The sequence below is a fragment of the Procambarus clarkii genome, chromosome 55, assembly GCF_040958095.1.
Source record: "Procambarus clarkii isolate CNS0578487 chromosome 55, FALCON_Pclarkii_2.0, whole genome shotgun sequence".
In the NCBI taxonomy this organism is placed as follows: Eukaryota; Metazoa; Arthropoda; class Malacostraca; order Decapoda; family Cambaridae; genus Procambarus; species Procambarus clarkii.
Window position 1 is genome coordinate 19,347,535 of NC_091204.1, and position 20,400 is coordinate 19,367,934.

At 42.5% G+C, this 20,400-nt stretch overlaps 1 protein-coding gene across 7 annotated transcripts in view; it reads right to left on the minus strand.

Annotated features, from left to right (window-relative positions):
• Positions 1-20,400, minus strand: part of Nipped-A (Transcription-associated protein Nipped-A) — a 331,196-nt gene that overhangs the window by 61,154 nt on the left and 249,642 nt on the right. For all 7 annotated transcript variants that reach the window (XM_045738328.2, XM_045738364.2, XM_045738341.2 and 4 more), the window contains exons 26-27: positions 17,090-17,230; positions 4,060-4,174 (exon numbers count right to left, since the gene is read on the minus strand). In XM_045738328.2, the coding sequence (XP_045594284.1) occupies positions 4,060-4,174; positions 17,090-17,230 (256 nt within the window). The remainder of the gene's footprint in view (positions 1-4,059; positions 4,175-17,089; positions 17,231-20,400) is intronic.

A 20,400-nucleotide genomic window follows, 5' to 3' on the forward strand; every position in this document is an offset into this window, starting at 1 on the left:
AGCAACCAAGGCTGGCGCTCGCAGCATGAGCGCACAGCACTGCTGTTCAGCATGTGACCACAGCATCGCCTAATAATGTCAAAATATATATATAACTTGTATTATTTAGCTATGATAGTGTTATATTAGAGCCTGAGTGTGATAATGACTGGGTACAATGTTCAAATATCAGTGATTCAATGCTGTTCACGATGTTCACAGCGCTAGCCACAGCACCAGAGCATTATTTCGTTCATCTAGGAATCTTCAAATGATTTCTTAGGTTCTTTTTCAAAATAAACGTGTGGTCAATTATTCATTTACAGGAATTAGTGACCAGGATTGTGATAATAGCAGGAATGTGGTTATAATTAGCGTTGTGCGTACTATTGTGGAAGGAGGAATTTTGATGAGGGAGGGAGGGCGAGAATTGAGGTAGCCTCAATTGTGTGTGTGGCTGCCACTCTTGTTTTGCTCACCATACTAGCTTAGTGGTTCGCTATGGGCAACACATATGTACATGGGTATATATAGTGTGTGTATATAGTGTAAGAACAGCAACAGGAGAATGTTGAGAGGAGCTATTTTGGTGAGGGAGGTGACGTAATCGTAGCGTCGTCTGCTGTGTGATTTTTCATGCAGTGTATGGTGGCCACTGTACTGTTTGGACACAATACCGGCTTACTTGCATAGTTCTGGTAAATAAAACATGTAGATAGGTATATAGAACATGTGTAATAAGAACTATAGCAATATGGTGGGAGGAGCAATGTTGGCGAGTAAGATGTTGGAGTGAGGGAGACTGGCTGGGTGTGGCTGCTCTCACTCAAGGTGTTCTGAATGTGTTCATGGCCCATACGAGGCAGCTGCTATTGGCCCATACGAGGCAGCTGCTATTGACCCATACGAGGCAGCTGCTATTGACCCATACGAGGCAGCTGCTATTGGCCCATACGAGGCAGCTGCTATTGGCCCATACGCGGCAGCTGCTATTGGCCCATACACGGCAGCTGCTATTGGCCCATACGCGGCAGCTGCTATTGGCCCATACGCGGCAGCTGCTATTGGCCCATACGAGGCAGCTGCTATTGGCCCATACGAGGTAGCTGCTATTGGCCCATACGAGGCAGCTGCTATTGGCCCATACGAGGCAGCTGCTATTGGCCCATACGAGGCAGCTGCTATTGGCCCATACGAGGCAGCTGCTATTGGCCCATACGCGGCAGCTGCTATTGGCCCATACGAGGCAGCTGCTATTGCCTATACGAGGCAGCTGCTATTGGCCCATACGCGGCAGCTGCTATTGGCCCATACGAGGCAGCTGCTATTGCCTATACGAGGCAGCTGCTATTGGCCCATACGCGGCAGCTGCTATAGGCCCATGCGGGGCAGCTGCTATTGGCCCATGTGGGGCAGCTGCTATTGGCCCATGTGGGGCAGCTGCTATTGGCCCATGCGGGGCAGCTGCTATTGGCCCATGCGGGGCAGCTGCTATTGGCCTATACGAGGCAGCTGATATTGGCCCATACGAGGCAGCTGCTATTGGCCCATACGAAGCAGCTGCTATTGGCCCATACGAGGCAGCTGCTATTGGCCCATACGAAGCAGCTGCTACGCGGTGTTCTGAATGTGTTGATGGTGAATGTATATAGTGTGTGACAGTGTATAGTGTGTAAATAGATTGTATATATACACAAATTAGCATGATACATAGTAAATATGTGCTGCATATGTGTACACAAGTTTCATGCACGTAACACAGTGTCTACGGACAGTACGGATGTTGTACTGCGATATTATAGTGTACGTGTTCATTATACATTGGATTGGCACATAAAAACAATGAAAATGTATTTGGAAAGGTGCGCAAAAAATGAACGAAAATATATTCGCGGCAACTCGCGCGCCCCGCCCCGAGCGCCCCACCGCCCCCGAGAGCTTACGTTACGGGCGCACGGGGAATGATGACGTCACGCCCCAACTTCCGGACCCCATAGCAGCCAAAGTAAGTACAATTTCGACTTTTTTTTTGCATACCCATACTGAGGGAAGGGTTTTTGACACTTCAAAAAGAAAAAAGAATTTTTTCCAGAGAATTTATTTCCTGCGCACTGCGGGGGTGTCACATTTGGAGGCAACGCAGTTAAGGGGTTAAGTGCATCTGGTATTTCCCCCATGTCCAAGCTCTTCTTTCACACTACACTGAGTGCCTGTGCTACCGGCACTTTGCATTTCTTTATAAATATTGAATTCCATGAATCTGGACCCGGGGCCGAGTGCATGGGCATGTTTTCAATTTCTCTTTCAAAGTCTAGTACGCTCATGTTGATATCAGTTATATTTACAAGGGTTAATACAGGGGGACCGAGGTTAGGCACCCAGAAAGGTAGGCATAACAAAATAAACCCCACGTGGTAAAACACTAACAACAAAAACCGAACAGAGAGATAGAACTCCCTACAATCCCAAGGAAACAAGCAAACATAACACACTACTGCCTCCCCGCTCGTCCGCGTCTGAAAACCCGCAACCACGGGGGTTTTCCAGGGCCACTGCTCCTTGAAACCTCTCTGAAGGGACCAGGTTCTGGCTCATGGTCCCTGGTAGGTCTGAACTCCACAGCTAATGTCCTGGTCTAATATAACATACATTAGCCCGATAAGCTTCAGGGAGCCGTAAGGGCTTCCCTCAGAAAAGGTGTATAATGTTGGTAAAAGTGAAAGTACAATAAAACCCCCAAAACTCCATAACAGCAAACAAGCAGTCAGAGAGAAACATCGGCCCTCTGTCGACAGCTGAAAAGCAGGCTGCGCCAGCCGCAGTGCGCCTCATGAGCCAACAAACACACCTTTTCCCAGGGCAAGGCGAAAAGCCCCAAGGCCCCCGACGGACCACAAGAGAGGAGGTCCTCTAACAGGGAGTGATCCCTGAATACCCCAGGGAAGATAACCCTGAGACACAAGGGCAGTACTTCTGGAGAACCTTGGGAAGGTGGCCCCTAAATGCATGCTGCTCCAGTACTCAAAACTCTTGCCTACTCTCACACATCCATTTATAACATTGTCACAAGGGCAAAAACACCAAGGAAAACAACCCAATCCTCCTGTTTAGGTGGTACCTAGCTTCATGGAGCCACAAGGGGACTCTGCAAAAAATCAAGCTTATAAACACCAAGGCAATGGCCGCCACTGGATAAATTCCAAAGTTTACCAGAAGCAGCAGAACCTATGTGACTTGTTGACTACCCAGGAACCCTACAGTGAACATCCAATTGTGTCTAGTGACAGAACTCTCTTGGAAGACTAGAGGAGAGCCTGGAGCTTTACCCGTGCCCCCCCCTCTCCTTCCCCCTACTGACAGAGAGTTAGTGCTCACACCAGTATCAAGAGATTCTATCATTTGTTTGCATTGTTTGGGCGTTCGGTTATTTTGAGGCTTTGGTCTCTTTGAACCCAGCAGTTTTCTGTTTTGGTTTGTTGTTTCTTTGTATGTTTTCTAGAGGGGTGGCAGTGTCTCACCTATTCCCTGCACCTTTGAGAGGGGGCTTGGTTCTGTCTCAGGTCCCCAGTAGGCCAAATAGAACTCCGCAGTTGACGTGATCTAGTATTTGGGAGCCATCTAAGGAACATAATTTCAGAGGGCCACTGGGCTCATCCAGAAAGAGGCATTTCATTACATTCAACGCTGTTTTGTTTTTAGTATGTTTTTATGCACAATCTTATATTTAAATAACTGGCAAGTCAGAGTTTGGAGGATGCATAATTGCCAAATTTTGGTGCTACCGAAGAGGAAGTCAAATAATTCTGTTGCCATTAAAAGCATTAACTGGATCCAGGTACCTGTATTGAGGGTCAAAAGACATGGGCAAACATTATACGACTTGAAAAGTGTCATTAAAGGCATATGGACACAAGTCGCATATCATATCAAAAGCCCTATTTCCTTGATTCGATTGCTAACACATTAGGCAGCCAAAGAATTAAGGTATAAAAGCAGAGGGAAACAAATTTAAAGAGAAAGGCTGAGGGGCTGGAGGGAGATAGAAAACAAAAACACTGAATTATTGAATAATAAACATACCAGTTTTGATTCTTCCCCGCTGTTCTATTTTAAGAGTGAGGTACAATGTCCTTATTGGAAAATACACAGCTTGAGGGAACATTCGACCCACTTGGTTCAGGAGGTTGATGATCACCTGCAAAAAAATATACCATTTATTTCCTGAATATACAGCATATACTATAAGGTATACTTAAAATATTTTGTTGGAATAGCACAATACTAATCTATAAAGAATTTAAATGAAAACCAGAACACAGCAAATGTCAACAACTCAGTGTTGTTCACATATTAAAGTGGCTTCAATAGTCAATAAACAATTTTGGCAATAAAATCTTGACAAGTTGGGAAAACAATGCTGTTGCAAATTTAATAACTTATTCTGAAAGTACTGCAGTTTATCACAAATTATAATTTATACTTAGGATTCGGATTTACAGTACTTTAATTTCCCTTCATATTGTAAATCCCTTAACCCTTAACATGCTAGGGGTATAATAGCCTTTGTTCCCCACAGGTGCATGCAATTTTGAAAAAAAAAAAAAAAAAAAAAAATTATTTTTTCTTCCTAACCTGTTAATTTGTGTTCACTGATCACAGGAAAAATAATAAAAAAATCGTAAGTGGTATATATTGCCCGCTATAGGGCGGGGAAGTCTGGCAAAAAACAGGCGCTGACTCAGCGTGCGTCCCAGGCGGTCTGTTGATCGCCAGCTGTCAGGCCGGAGTTGCCACAAAGAGATAATTACCTAATTATTTCAATGTCTCTGATTGATTTTTCATAGTTTTTTTGCTGTAATATTATTCAATAGTGTGTAGTTTGATATATTTATATAATAAAATGAGTGAATCATCCCTGTACTCAAAAATATGGTGTGCATATTGTTGATTCAATTATGTTCATCAATCAGTGAACAAATACTTTGTCGGTTATTACACTATATACACAGGTTATATATAAGTATCTGCATGTTCTGTTCACCATAACGAACCACTAAGTAGCTATTATGAGTCAAAAAGTAACGAGGAGTGACCGCCGTGTACCAGCCAGCCACTCACGCCCTCCCTCAAGTCATCTGACTCACCCACATTCTCCTCCCACAATACTGTTTTTGCTTTTATTCACTATATACAGATGTTATTTATAAGTATCTACATTCGTGTTCACCATAACGAACCACTAAGTTGGCATGCTGAGTGGCAGTGCCAGTGGCAGCCTGCCACTGGTTGCTACTTCCTCCCTCCCTCAAGTCACCTGACTCACCCACATTCTCCTCCCACAATACTGTTTTTGCTTTTATTCACTATATACAGACGCTATATATAAGTATCTACATTCGTGTTCACCATAACGAGCCACTAAGTTGGTATGCTGAGTGGCAGTGACAGTGGCAGCCAGTGGCAGCCTGCCACTGGCTGCCACTCCCTCCCTCCCTCACCTCACCTGACTTGCCACCATTCTCCACCCACCATACTGTTTTTGCTTTTATATACAGATGTCATATATAAGTATTTACATGTTTTGTTCACCATAACTGTATATCTAAGCTTGTATGGTGAGTAAAGGCACAAAGACATAGCTACTCACACAGTCAGCTGATGGCTGCCGCCCTCAAGGCCAGACGCACTAATATTTCTCCTCCAACAATACTGTTTGTGGTGTTATTACGCTACATACACACATTATATATAAATATCTACCTATTTTATTCACCATACTTGTGCAAATAAACTGGTATGGTGCCCAAAGACCATCGTGGTAACCAGTAAACAACACCGTCGTCTGCACGACGCCACCGTGCAGACGACGGCACCGTCCTCACCAAAATGGCGGCTCCCAACCTTCTCCTCTTGCTGTTTATACCCTCTATACACACGTTATATATAAGTACTGTATCTACATTTGTGTTCACCATAGCGAACCACTAAGCTGGTATGGTGAGTGCAGTCAATAAAAGGTGGCCACACACAGTCAGAAGACATCGCCACCACCCTCCCTCCCACAGCATTACTCCTCCCTCCATGGCGCACAGCACTAAATATCACCACAATCCTGCTATTATCAGAACCCTGGTCAGTTTTATCACAGTCAGGGGTCTTCTGTAATAATATCTCTACATAATAGCATGCACAAGTATATTATGGCATTTTTAGGCGATGCTGTGGTCACAAGCTGAACAGCAGTGCTGTTAGCTCATGCTGCGTGCATCAGGCTTGGTTGCTCACTCAATACTAAGGCCCCTAACACCCGGGAGTTTGGCCCACGATTTTTTTTTAAAATAGTGTCTGTTTACAAGAGCCCTGATGAAGGTGTGGTGAACCCTGTGTATCCGCGGGCCGTTTAAATCTTGTGTGGTACTCCAACACGTCATATGACGTGATGCGCAGTTGACTGGAACAACTTCCAACACGTCATATGACGTGATGCGCACTTTAAGGGTTAAGGGGGTCGGAATCAAAAAAATATTCATCCAAAATAGAAATACAGTATACTGACAAATGTTAAACAAATCTCACGTTATTTGGCTTCAGCGTCGTGAAAATTTCATCCCAATATGTTAAGAAATAGATTTTATACGAATTATTTTAATAATAAATCCATGCGTGGCAGGCCACAATCGGTACTGATAATAACGATAACACCAACTATTTACTGGAACTCGGGGATAATGCAGGGATAAAGAGATGCACGCACCTGTCCAATGCGCAATGAAGAGTAGTAGTAGTATTAAGGAGGGTCTACAAAGTGGATCTGCAGCTGGTGCCTTATAGCATTTTTTAGTGCCACCTAGAGGGCCAAATTTCACACATAATAATGAGTAATTTCACATTATTTTGCTGTATTTTATTATATATCATATAAATGCATTTCCCAATGCCAATATTTCTTATGTCCCTTTGTATGAGAAGCTGTCAACCATTTTTTTTCATCTTTGTTTTTCAGCTGATTTTGTTGTGGCTTCTACATCTTGGAGAATGCATACCTGTCACTAAGGATGTGAAGTTGGAACTAAATTGATCTACATGTGAATCAGCCACAGGTAGCAGAACTTAAAGACTTTCTCTGTTTATTATGCAACTTACTTACAGATTTCAAACTATATTCTCTTTGTCTCTTTAGGTTGTTTTGCTGAATGCGGACCAGATGAAAGCCTTATCATGTATAGATGGGCAATAAAATTACTTAACACTTTGGCTTGGTAACGACTCAGCATTGCGTCGTTCGTTTACTAGAAGGTAGTCCGGTAACGACGCAGCATTGCGTCGTCGGTGGCGGCGGCTTCGGGAGGGGCGTGCCGCGGTTCTGGACATTACAGTATATGCATATACACCTGTAGGGAATTTCATTGCGAATACATTGATACCAAAATGAAAGACCTAGGACCAGAATTGAGGTAACAAAGTTGAAAAGAGTATACCAATTTTATTTCTCTTTATTAGCACTCACTGCTGTAACGCACTGTCACATTCTGTTTTTGCTGTGTGGGACGCCGGGCTTTTGGACTTTATATTTGCATATACTCCTGTAGGGAATTCTATTGCGAACATAGTGACACCAAAATGAAAGACCTAGGACGAGAATTGAGATGTCCAAAGTGAAGAGAGTGTACATATTTTATTGCTCTTGCGCGCTCCCAGGTAACACGCTCCCACTTTCTTGCCTGACTTTTGGGCTTTACTGTACAGTATCCACTCAATTTAACGGCCTCTTTTATACCGATCTGCCGGTATTAACGACCGGTTTGGGAGACCGGTATCTGGAGCCTGCTATACCGGTCTGCGGTCGATATTACTGACGGTCGGTATTGGGTTTGTTGTGGCATCAGCGTCCCCTCACATGGCGACCAGGCCACCGACCTGGATCGTCCAGAGTCATATATTACATCTTAATTTTCTTTTAAAATGATTCACTTTAATGAAGAAAATTGTAAATTATTATTAATAAAATATTTTGAAACAGTTTTTATTAAGCAAAAGTCTTTGTTTTCTTATTAAATACCTTTTATAGTATAGGCACTAGGTATTTTTTTTCCCACGGACCTAGAATGTACTCCGCCGGGCCATGTGTTTCCAGTGTTTACTGTGAACTCGCGCGGCTAGCTTCAATTGTGAAGGATATTACTGTACTGTAATTGTGATCTTCTTTTTAATTTACAAAATGCCAAAAGTTACCCAAAGGAAGCGCCTGACGGTTGCACAGAAGCTGGAGTTAATTAAGAAACTTGATAAAGGATATTCTCATGCACGAGCAGCAGCAGAGTTTAACATCGGGAAATGTACAGTAAGTGACATCAAGAAACAGAAGGATACTCTATTAAAATATGCCTGAAAATAAGTGTACATACAGTATGTACCCTGTATACAATATAAACAATATAAAACAAGCGCTGCAGAGGATGACGTAATCTTCACAGCTTCGTAATCTTCAGCTGCATTAAAAGTAAGTCAATTTACCAATTTTATTATAGTATTAAAAGATATTAATTGTTTTTTTTCAACAAAAGCTACATATTAGTCTCTGCAAATGTATATTCTATCGTCAGCAGAGAATAGGTGAGCTCAAAATATTTCGTCTTGGCTAGCTCTCAGTGACAAGGCTCGATCGCCATTGTTATGGCATGGCCGCCACAGCGTGTGTTGTAACATTAAAAATACATTACCTGCACTGTTCAGGGTAAATCAAAACACATCTCTATAATATTATTGAGAAAATATTAACTTGCTGATTAATACATGAAATATTTTGCAATACAAAGGAATGAATCAATTTTTTCCCACCCATCTGGGCTTGATCAGACCGTGTTCACACATCATCCATGCAGCAGCCAACAACTGGCTTAATCGTCGGTGTGGCACTAAATTGGAATGCAATTACACAATGAACTTTATTTAATTTTAGTTATACAGTATAAAATATATCCTACCTGAATGTTACTTGAAAAATTACCTGACCCGACTTAACTTCGGAAATAACGGAGCTCCGGAAAGAACGACTAGGGTACAGCCCCATATAGGGCGTTAAATTGAGTGGATACTCAATTGTATTGCGCGCTCTCTATTGTAATGAGAGGCGCCTTGGGGTGGCGCAGCGCTCTTTTACTGGTAACTTTCATCTTGTCGGCGGGTGAAGTGCACCACTGTTTTTGACATTATATGCATATACTCCTGTTAGGAATTCTATTGTGAACACATTGATACCAAAATGAAAGACCTAGGATGAGAATTGAGGTGACCAAAGTGAAAAGAATGTACACATTTTGTCTTGCGCGCTCCCGGGTAGCTCGCCCTCACTTTCTCTGTTTGTTGCGAATGGTACGCAGGGCTTTTGGACTTTATATGCCTTTAGTCCTGTAGAGGATTCTATTGCAAACACAATGATACCAAAATGAAAGACCTAGGACGAGAATTGAGGTAACCAAAGTGAAAAGAGTGTACACATTTTATCGCTCTTGCGCCGCGCTCCCGGGTAACAAGCTCTCACTTTCTCTGTTTGTTGCGGATGGTATGCTGGGCTTTTGGACTTTATATGCCTTTAGTCCTGTAGAGGATTCTATTGTGAAGACAATGATACCAAATTGAAAAACCTAGGACGTGAATTGAGGTAACAAAGTTGAAAAGAATATACACTTTTCAGAATTTACGCGCGTTCCCGTGGAATGCCCAAACCCACCATGAGTAGTAATTCCCTAAGTGTAATTACCTAAGTGTAGTTACAGGATGAGAGCTACGCTTGTGGTGTCCCATCTTCCCAGCACTCTGTGTCATATAATGCTTTGAAACTACTGACAGTCTTGGCCTCCACCACCTTCTTCCCTAACTTGTTTCAACCGTCTACCACTCTGTTTGTGAAAGTGAATTTTCTTATATTTCTTCGGCATCTGTGTTTAGCTAGTTTATATCTATGACCTCTTGTTCTTAAAGTTCCAGGTCTTAGGAAATCTTCCCTATCGATTTTATCAATTCCTATTACTATTTTGTATGTAGTGATCATATCACCTCTTTTTCTTCTGTTTTCTAGTTTTGGCATATTTAATGCCTCTAACCTCCTTGCCCTTCAGTTCTAGGAGCCACTTAGTAGCATGTCTTTGCACCTTTTCCAGTTTGTTGATGTGCTTCTTAAGATATGGGCACCACACAACTGCTGCATATTCTAGCTTTGGCCTAACAAAAGTCGTGAACAATTTCTTTAGTATATCGCCATCCATGTATATAAAAGCAATTCTGAAGTTAGAAAGCGTGGCATAGGCTCCTTGCACAATATTCTTTATGTGGTCCTCAGGTGATAGTTTTCTATCTAGAACCACCCCTAGATCTCTTTCTTTATCAGAATTCTTTAAAGATTTCTCACATAACATATAGGTTGTGTGGGGTCTGTGTTCTCCTATTCCACATTCCATAACATGGCATTTATTAACATTAAATTCCATTTGCCAAGTGGTGCTTCATATACTTATTTTGTCCAGGTCATCTTGAAGGGCATGACAATCATCAAAGTTTCTTATCCTTCCTATTATCTTAGCATCATCAGCAAACATGTTCATATAATTCTGTATACCAACTGGTAGATCATTTATGTAGACAATAAACATCACTGGTGCAAGAACTGAACCCTGTGGTACTCCACTTGTGACATTTCTCCAGTCCGATACATTGCCTCTGATCACAGCCCTCATTTTTCTATCAGTCAGAAAATTTTTCATCCATGTTAGAAGCGTACCTGTCACCCCTCCAATATTTTCCAGTTTCCAGAACAACCTCTTATGTGGAACTCTGTTGAAAGCCTTTTTCAGGTCCAGATAGATGCAGTCAACCCAACCATCTCTTTCCTATAATATCTCTGTTGCTCGATCATAGAAACTGAGTAAATTCGATACACAGGACCTTCCAGATCGAAAACCATACTGTCTGTCTGATATTATTTCATTTCTCTCCAGGTGTTCTACCCATTTAGATTTAATTATTTTTTCCAATATTTTGACTATTACACTTGTCAATGATACCGGTCTATAATTAACGGGGTCTTCCCTGCTTCCACTTTTGTAGATTGGAACTATGTTAGCCTTTTTCCACACATCAGCTACAACTCCTGTAAACAGAGATGCCTGAAAAATCAGTTGAAGAGGAATGCTGAGCTCAGGTGTACATTCTCTCAGAACACATGGTGAAACTCCATCTGGACCAACTGCTTTGTTCTTATGTAGCTCCTTGAGCATTTTTTTCACTTCGTCTCTAGACACCTCTATGTGCTCTATGTTGTTCTCTGGAATTCTTATTGTATCTGGTTCCCTTAAGATTTCATTTTGTACAAACACACTTTGGAACTTTTCGTTTAATGTTTCACACATTTCCTTTTCATTTTCCGTGAATCTATTTCCCATTTTCAACCTCTGAATATTATCCTTTACCTGCAATTTGTTGTTTATGAATTTATAGAATAGACCTGGTTCTGTTTTACATTTGTCTGCAATCCCTTTTTCAAAATTTCTTTCTGCCTCTCTCCTCACTGCCGTGTAGTTGTTTCTCGCATCTTTGTATCGCTGGTATGTTTATGGGTTTGGCCTCTTCCTGTATTGATTCCATTTTTGTGTCTTTTGGTCTCTGGCCATCTCGCACTTTCTGTTGAACTAATCCTGTTTCCTACTTCTGCTTCTCTGTTTTGGTATAAATTTTTTTGTGCCTTTATCATATATTTCACAAAACTTGACATACATCTCATTCACTTCCTTGCCTAGCAACAAGTCTGTCCAATTATACTCACTAAAAAATTTTCTAAGGTTGCCAGAACGTCAAAGTGTTATATATGCATGTTTGTTATCCCAAACCCATCATTCCTATTCCTATATATTTGTTTTTGAATGGGGGAATTTTTTGTTGAATTACTGTAATTGCAACACACATTGAACAACAACTTTCACATATTCGAGTACAAATGTCAAGCAATGTTTATTAAAACTTTAACCCTTAAAGTGCGCATCACGTCATATGAAGTGTAAATTGTTTTACCAGTCAACTGCGCTTCACGTCATATGACGATTATGGGGTACCACGCACGATTTGAATGGCCCGCGGTGTAGCTGGGGGTCCCATACGCTGCCCATGGGCTCTAGTAAACAGCGGCCATTTTGAAAAAAATTCCCGCTCACGAACCGAAGGCATGGGAGGCCTCAGTTTAGCGAGAGTCACCATGGCGAGCGCACGGTCAAACGCCTCCCGGGCACGCACCACTCAGTCCCTCACCCCAGAGCAAATAGCCCACGAATTATTCTCTGAAGGTGAAGAAAGTGTGTTTGATGATTCAGACAACGATGAGGATTATACACAGTTGTCGGGTGATAGTAGCAGCAGCAGTGAGAGTGAGAATGACCGCCATGCCATGGCGAGGCCTCTACGCTCAACCATGCCTCCTCGGCCAGTTTCTACCCCAATTCTACCACGACTTCACAGTTCCTGTGGATATTTTCTGCTTGAGGGTGACGAGTCAGAGGGAGGTGACTCCTTTTCTGGGTTTAGTGACTCAGATCAAAGTTTTATTGAGTCTGTGGCTGGTACCAGTGGTGTAACTGGGCGAGAAATTGTCGCGTCAGCAGCATCTCGCCCGGCCAAGCGCCACCGCATGGCACCGCATGAGGGACCAAGACCCTCGTGTTCACGTGCATCCACCTCACGTGCACCCACCTCACGTGCACCCACCTCACGTGCACCCACCTCACGTGCACCCACCTCACGTGCACGTAGCCGCCGTGCTTCTCGCAGACGGTATTCAGCTCCTGGTCGCCGGTATGCATCGCTTCCTCGCCGTCTTTCCTCTGCATCTCGCAGGACGCCTGGTGTACTTGAGTGGAGTGATGGTGACGATTTTATTCCTAATATTCCTCACTTTGACGATAAAGATGTAGGGATTACAAACCTTTTCCCTAATCAAGGTGAGGACATGGCTGAGATGGAATATTTTACAGCATTCTATGATGAACCACTCATGGAATACATTGTACACCAAACGAACCTGCATGCTGCTTACCTGATTGAGAGGGAAATCACAGAATCTTCACGACTGCAGCGTTGGAAAAATACCACAGTTGCGGAAATGTATGTGTTTTTGGCACTCTGTTTGTTGATGAAGCACTGTCACAAACATGCAATAAGTGACTATTGGAGCAAGGACAAGACAATACCAACACCTTTATTCGGGAAATATATGTCACGAGACAGGTTTCAGATACTCCTCAGGTGTCTACATTTTGGAAGTGTTCAGGACCGAACACCTGATGATAGACTGTGGCGAGTGAGGCACTACATGAACAATGTTATTGGAAAATTCAGAGATTTTTCATACCAGCACAGAAGCTGGTGGTTGATGAATCTCTCGTACTTTTCAAGGGACGTGTTCCATTCAAACAGTACATTCCCTCAAAACGAAACCGATTTGGCCTGAAATTTTTTGTTCTTTGTGATTGTGAGACAGGATACGTGTTACACATGATTCTGTACTCGGCTAGTGATGTAGACATTCCCGGTAACGACGAACATGGATTCTCGGGGAGTGTAGTGAAGACCATCATGGCTCCGTGGATGAACAAGGGACACATTTTATACACAGATAATTACTATACAAGTCCCTTGCTAGCTCGGTTCTTGCTAGAAAATAGAACCGGATTGGTTGGTACAGTAAAGCCACAACGAAGGGAAATGCCTGTGTTTGACAACGACATTGCAGTTGGTGAGTGTCAGAGAAGGAAAAGTGATAACATTCTGTCAGTTCGGTGGAAAGACAAAAGAGAGGTGAACTTGTTGACAACAATTCATGATGGAACAATGGTGAACAGTGGGAAAGTGAGCCATAAAACAAACGCACCACTATATAAGCCAGACTGTGTTTTAGACTATAATATCAACATGCGGTTGATTGATAAATCAGACATGATGATTGGCACTGCAGAGTGTGTGCGGAAGACATGTAGGTGGACGAAAAAAGTGTTCTTCCATCTTGTGGACATGAGCATGCTGAACTGTTTCAACATGTACCTTGTGAGAACTGGACGTAAGCCCACTTTCCGTGACTTTGTATTTGATGCTGCAATACAGTTATTAGGAAAGTTTGCAAAAGATGTCCCAGGTATTCAGTGGCCCATCATAAACCCACTGTTGCAGCATGCTGGTACTCCACGCCTCGCTCACACTGAAGGCTTCCTAGCACACAAACTTAAGTATTTGCCACCAGCTGGGAAGCGTGCAATAGCCCAACGTGATTGCTTGGTGTGTAAAACAACGACACGTAGAGACAAGAAACAGAAGCTTGTGCAAACATGGTGTGAAACGTGTGGTATCCCATTATGTGCTGTCGACTGCTTCAATGACTACCACAGTCTAGAAAACTTCTAAGTGTGCTTCAAAGTGTGTATAGCGTGTGTGAGTGTGTAAATATGTAAACATATAAGCAGATAGCGTGTGCGTGTGTGTAAATATATACAAATATAAGCAGAACATACAATATAATAGACTGTAATGACATATTATATTGCCGTAATTGAAAACATTCGTGTGCGCCTGTGTATACTCAAATATGCAACAATTATTGATACAAAATATGTTCAAACAGTATTTGAAACCCAATTAGTGAAAAAAATTTAGATAAAATGCGCTTAGACATTGTAAATAAATAGCGCGAAAATATATTTGTGGCAACTCTGGCTGTTTGAGGACCGCACGCAACACCTCCCGGGCGCGTACTGCATGAGCGAACATGCAGATTGTGACGTCATCACCGAGCTTTTCGGCTCTATTGCAACAAAAGTAAGTACAATAGAATTTTTTTTTATTTTTCCCGTGATCAGTGAACAGAACTTAACAGATTAGCAAAAAAAAAAAAAAAAATTTTTTTTTTTTTTTCAAAATGACATGCGCCTGTGCGGATGGCAGGATATTAGACCCCGAGCATGTTAACACTTTCGCGCTCTCGGCGCTCAAAAAAAAAAATACCCCAGATGCTTTCGGCACTTCGCGCGCCTACGCGGTAAGACCGAAAAAGTGTACACTTTTTTGACTGTCCTGACAATAATTGAAGGCGCACGTATTTAAATTTGGTATCACTGTGTTCGCAATGAAATTGTCTATAAGAGCATACCTATAAAATGCCGCCCAAGCATAAGGAGTATCAACACCAAATAAAAAACTATGCAGATCACTCGCCGAGAGCGCCAAACAGCAACAAAATGTTTCCACTCTCTTAATGGTTGCGAAGCCTACAGTTGTCCTACATCGCTAATTTTGGTATCATTGGAATCGCAATAAAATTCTCTACATGGACATATGCATATGAATGTTTAATATAGGTAATTGCCCACCCGCAAGAGTGTGTGAAGTGGAGAGTAGTTAGCCGCGAGCGCACTGGCGAAAACACAGGTGGGAAATCATGCTTGGAAAGTTTATACGTTTCCTGACCCTACTTTTCTATGTACGTATTTCTTTTTTATACCAATGTGTTCGCAATAAAATTTTCTATAAGATGAACTGTATAACATTTGTACAAAGCATGTGTAAGAGAAGCGCCAAATATAGAACCACGTCGCTCAGTATGCGTTCGCGGCAGAAACGAACGCATTGTTTTCGTTCGTTTGATGTTTGTCATGTTTATACTTGTTGAAACATTTTATAATTTGTATGACAGTGATCGCAGTAAAATTCCCTACACAGACATATACATAACACATACAAATATTTCCCACGTGTTGGATATATCAACGGCTAAACGGAACCCACTGCCACACGCTCGCCACACCCCCAAACATACTTTGTGTATTTTTTTTTTTACTCATAGAAGTTTATGTGATATAATATTCATTCTGGTACCAAAAAATTCGCAAATAAATTCTCCACAAAACAAAAGTATCCCCATCCATTTCGGTTAAAAAATGGAATTTATAGAAATATTTCTTCGATTGACGAGAAAAGTAGGCAGTTATGCGGAATCGTAAGAAAAACCAGTGACGAGTTATCTCTAATATAAAGCGCGAAAGTGTTAAGGGTTAAAGGAAATCCATAATAATGTTGTTGATTTAGGGGTGACGAAGCTCGTAGGATCGGATGTGCCCCGGCGTACCCATATCTGGTTAATCGTAAAACCAAATGACAGGCAGATAATTGGGGAGCCCTAGGAGTCCCTCAGGGTGACGAGCACCGACCCACTCCACACAGAGAACACTGGGTGGCAAAACCAAATACTCAGCCCCCAACTAAAATGCAAAAGTCATCCAGTGCCACCCGGCAAAGCAGAAGCCAGCCGCACCCCGCAGCTGAAGGCACATCAGGAGCCCACCAAGACCCACCAACTCCTGGCATCTCTCGGCAAAACCTGCACCGGTCATTGTCACATTCGAATCGAAGCATATCCGACATCCTCGCCCAAGTCAAAGCATATCCGACATCCTTGCCCGAAGAACCAGCCAGAAAACATTAAAAATCTATCAACGATCCTGTGACCCAAGGCAATATGTGCGCCAGGCATCGTACAAACAGCACCGTTGAAAAGGGATGCTAAACAGCAGTATCAAATCCAAAATCACGAAAACAGAACGTGATCTGGTGGCTCCCAGGTGGAAGAGTTGTCCAGACGTCTGCTCGTCGTCAAGGTTGAACTAGGAGTTTGAAATCCAGAATGTAGAACGACCATATTCACTGTCATGAACTCCATCTTCAATTTTCTTTTGAGCCACAGAAAATAATGTGGTAGTAGATAAAGTAGATAAGTTTAAAGTAGATAAGTTCCAGCTCATAAGTTGATAGTTACTAGTCCTTCTCAATCAGTGCCTTTAGCTCAAGGAAGCCATTAAATGTTCGTATACCTACCAGTCGATGATTCCGGTTGTTGGTCTGGTTAACAAGGCTGTTCAATGCGGCTGTTTGCAGCCTGACATATGAGTCACAGCCTGGTTGATCAGATATCCTATGAAGGTGATTATCAAGTTCTCTTTTGAACACTGAAAGAGGTCAGCGAGCAAAAGAAATAGAAATATTTTTATGTAAAAGAAAGATTGTTACTTATTGGAGTACTCACCTTGCCTTCAGGACGTACCAAGCAGGTGAGCAGCTGTGGTATCCATGGAAGCCACTGTATGGCTGGCACTCCCACACAATACCGGTCCACAGCTTCACTCAAGCTTCCTGCATCATCATCGTAACTCAGCAGCCATAGTACCTAATGTAATATGAATGTAATTTTTAATAGGGAAGATAAATTACTACAATTATTAACACTTTCTGTTCCACCATGCAGTCTCGCCCTTTGATAAAATTTTTTTTTTTTTTAAACTCTCCCTACCGGCTCCCCTCTCCCTAGAGGGGAGCCGGTCGGCCGAGCGGACAGCACGCGGGACTTGTGATCCTGTGGTCCTGGGTTCGATCCCAGGCGCCGGCAAGAAACAATGGGCAGAGTTTCTTTCACCCTATGCCCCTGTTACCTAGCAGTAAATTAGGTACCTGGGTGTTAGTCAGCTATCACAGGCTGCTTCCTGGGGGTGGAGGCCTGGTCGAGGACCGGGCCGCGGGGACACTAAAAGCCCCGAAATCATCTCAAGATAACCTCAAGATAACCACTGTTATCAATAAATTTATGAATGTTTCTAGGCCACAATATTAATTGGAAACTCTTCATTTCACAGATTTAAAGCAGGGCTCCAATTGGCAATTGTTTGGTAGTGAGACTTTGTGTTAAATGCCCAAAGGTTCCTAAAACTATCATAATCCATCCCACTCAATAATTCTTGCAGAAAATTTTGAAGTTCCCTCTGGAAAGCTTCAACTTTTGTTTCAACAATGTTTCTTATGGTGGCAGGTCAAGACATGCCAATATATTGTCCACATGAGGTGAGATCTAGCTCTTTGGGTCATGCTTGATATTTGGGTCATGCTTGATAGCTAACTGTAAACTATTGTTAAATTTCATGGTATTCAATTTCTTCATCATGTTACCTATTTAATTTGTGGATGGAGCCGACTTCAACTACTTTTTACTCTCCATTTTACTTGCTTTCCATCTTCATCGTGTACATGTGTTTTTTCATATATCTCAAGCTCATTTAATTTTCCAACTCTTGCCTATCTATAGTCCAGCACATGATTTGCCCTATCAGCTATACTACGTAATCGAGTAATAAAACTAAATGGTTGCTGGCTCTTAAAGGCAACTCATTATGTATTTTCTTAATGTTAGCCTCACTTCGCATAAACACTAGGTCTGACATTGCTGATGGATCTATTCTTCATGTAGATTTCATAATACAATGGGGCCTCGACTTACGATGCTAATCCGTTCCCAGAGACGGATCGTAAGTCGAAATATCTTAAGTCGAAGCGATTTTTCCCATAAGAAATAAAGGGAATTGAATTAATCCGTTCCCCACCCTCCAAAATATTAACATACAAATACATTTTATACTGAATACAATGTTTTTTTCTAACTACAATACAGTACCAAAGTTTCTCTTACCTTTATGGAGGGCTCTTGATGGCTTATGGAAGATGGTGATGAGGGGGAGGAGAGTTGTTACTGTTTGGAAAGGGAGTCCCCTTCCATTATCACATCAGGCAGTGATGTTTTCTCTGGGGTACTCTCTCTCTCCTATGTTTTGCCTGAATACCACTAGGACCTGGTTGTGGTTCAGTGCTTGTTTGTCTCACTTCAAATTTGTCAGAAGACATTTGTTTTTCCCTTCGTTTTAACATTTGTCTGTAATGATGCATCACAATGTCATTGAATAGGTTAAGGCAACGACCTACTGCAGCTTGATTTGGGTGAGTCGTTTCAGCAAAGGTTTGCAATTCTTCCCATGCTGCACACATTTTCTTAATTGTTGAGGAAGAGACATTCTGTACTCTTGTTTCTGCTCTATGGTCATCCTTACATGGGTTTTCATATGTTGAGCCTTACCACTGACTTTCCTGGGACTCATGGCGTGATATATAATAATTACTTTAATGTTCAAAATGCAAAAAATCACCGCAGAAGCAGAATTTCTTATAGGCATGATCGTCACTAAACGGGCAGCTGTAGTAAACTGAAGCAGGTCGGCCGCGTGACCGGGAACCACGTCCTCGGTCGACCCGAACATGTACCAACAAATATTGGAAGTCGAAGACACCATCGGATGTCGAGTCACATTTTTCGATGAAATTTACATCGTAACTCGAAATTATCGTAAGTAGGGGCAATCGTATGTCGAGGTGCCACTGTATATGGTCTCAAGCAGAATTTCTTTGTCATTTACACTAGTTCTGCTCTCCAAATGTCATCACTAACCTACTGCATTAGAATCTTAGCCATCATTCCCCTTTCCTCTGTAAAACACATTTTTCATTATATTCAGGTAATTTCTTTTGCTTGTGTCATATTCCTACCTGATCATTCTGATATTTATAGATAATACATATCTACTTAATACCTTTATACATACCTACATAATACATATCTTGTAAGGTAGTTATCTCTGATAAAGTACATGGTATATACACTGTACTGTATATCCAAATATCCCAGTGTTGATTGTACCAAAATGCCTCTTTTTGTGGAGAGCCTTGTCAGCTTCCTGGAGCTATACCGAGTTGACGTGTATATATATTAGACTGTGGCAACAGTCAATCGAAGGAGTTCTAAGCCTATTGGGGACCAGACCCAGAACCTGGCCCCCCTCAAGAGAGGCACGAGGAGCAATGCCCTAAAGACACTCTCGTGTAATTGGAAACAGTGTTTGTCTGCAATCTACCAGGTCAGTTACCCAGAAAGGTAGGAATTTCAAAACAAACTACTGCTGGTCAAAAATTTCAAACCGAAAGCCGAAATAGCAAACAGAACTCCCCAATCAAAAACCAGGAAACAAACATGATGTTACCACAAACCGCCACGCATCCGTCTGTGCAACCCCCCCCCTCACCAGGAGGGGAACGGGGCGATCCCAGACCTCCACGCCGGCAACTCTCCTCAGTTCAAAGGCTGTTGTGATGGCGAACGGTTGATCGACTTTGTCTCCACTCTGTGCAGTCCTGCTTAGCGGTGTTGTTGCTCTGTATTGGTGGTGTGTGAGTCAGGAGTAATACAAGAGTACTAGGGCTGCATGCATCTAGGGCTACCTTCCCTAGATGTCCCGTAAGTACTGCCTTTGCGGCTTCAGGGTTATCTTCCCTGAGCTGTTCAGGAGAAGCTACCTACCTCCCTGTGGTTCTGTAGCTGCTCTGTGATTGCCCGCCCTTGGGGTTCAGCTGGGGCGGTTCTTACCCGTTTTCTCTTGGGTAGGAGGTAGTTTCGTCGCTGGCTGGGGCGCGAGGTACTGGGCAGCTGTCTGATATACACATAGCGACTGATTCTGTTCACCT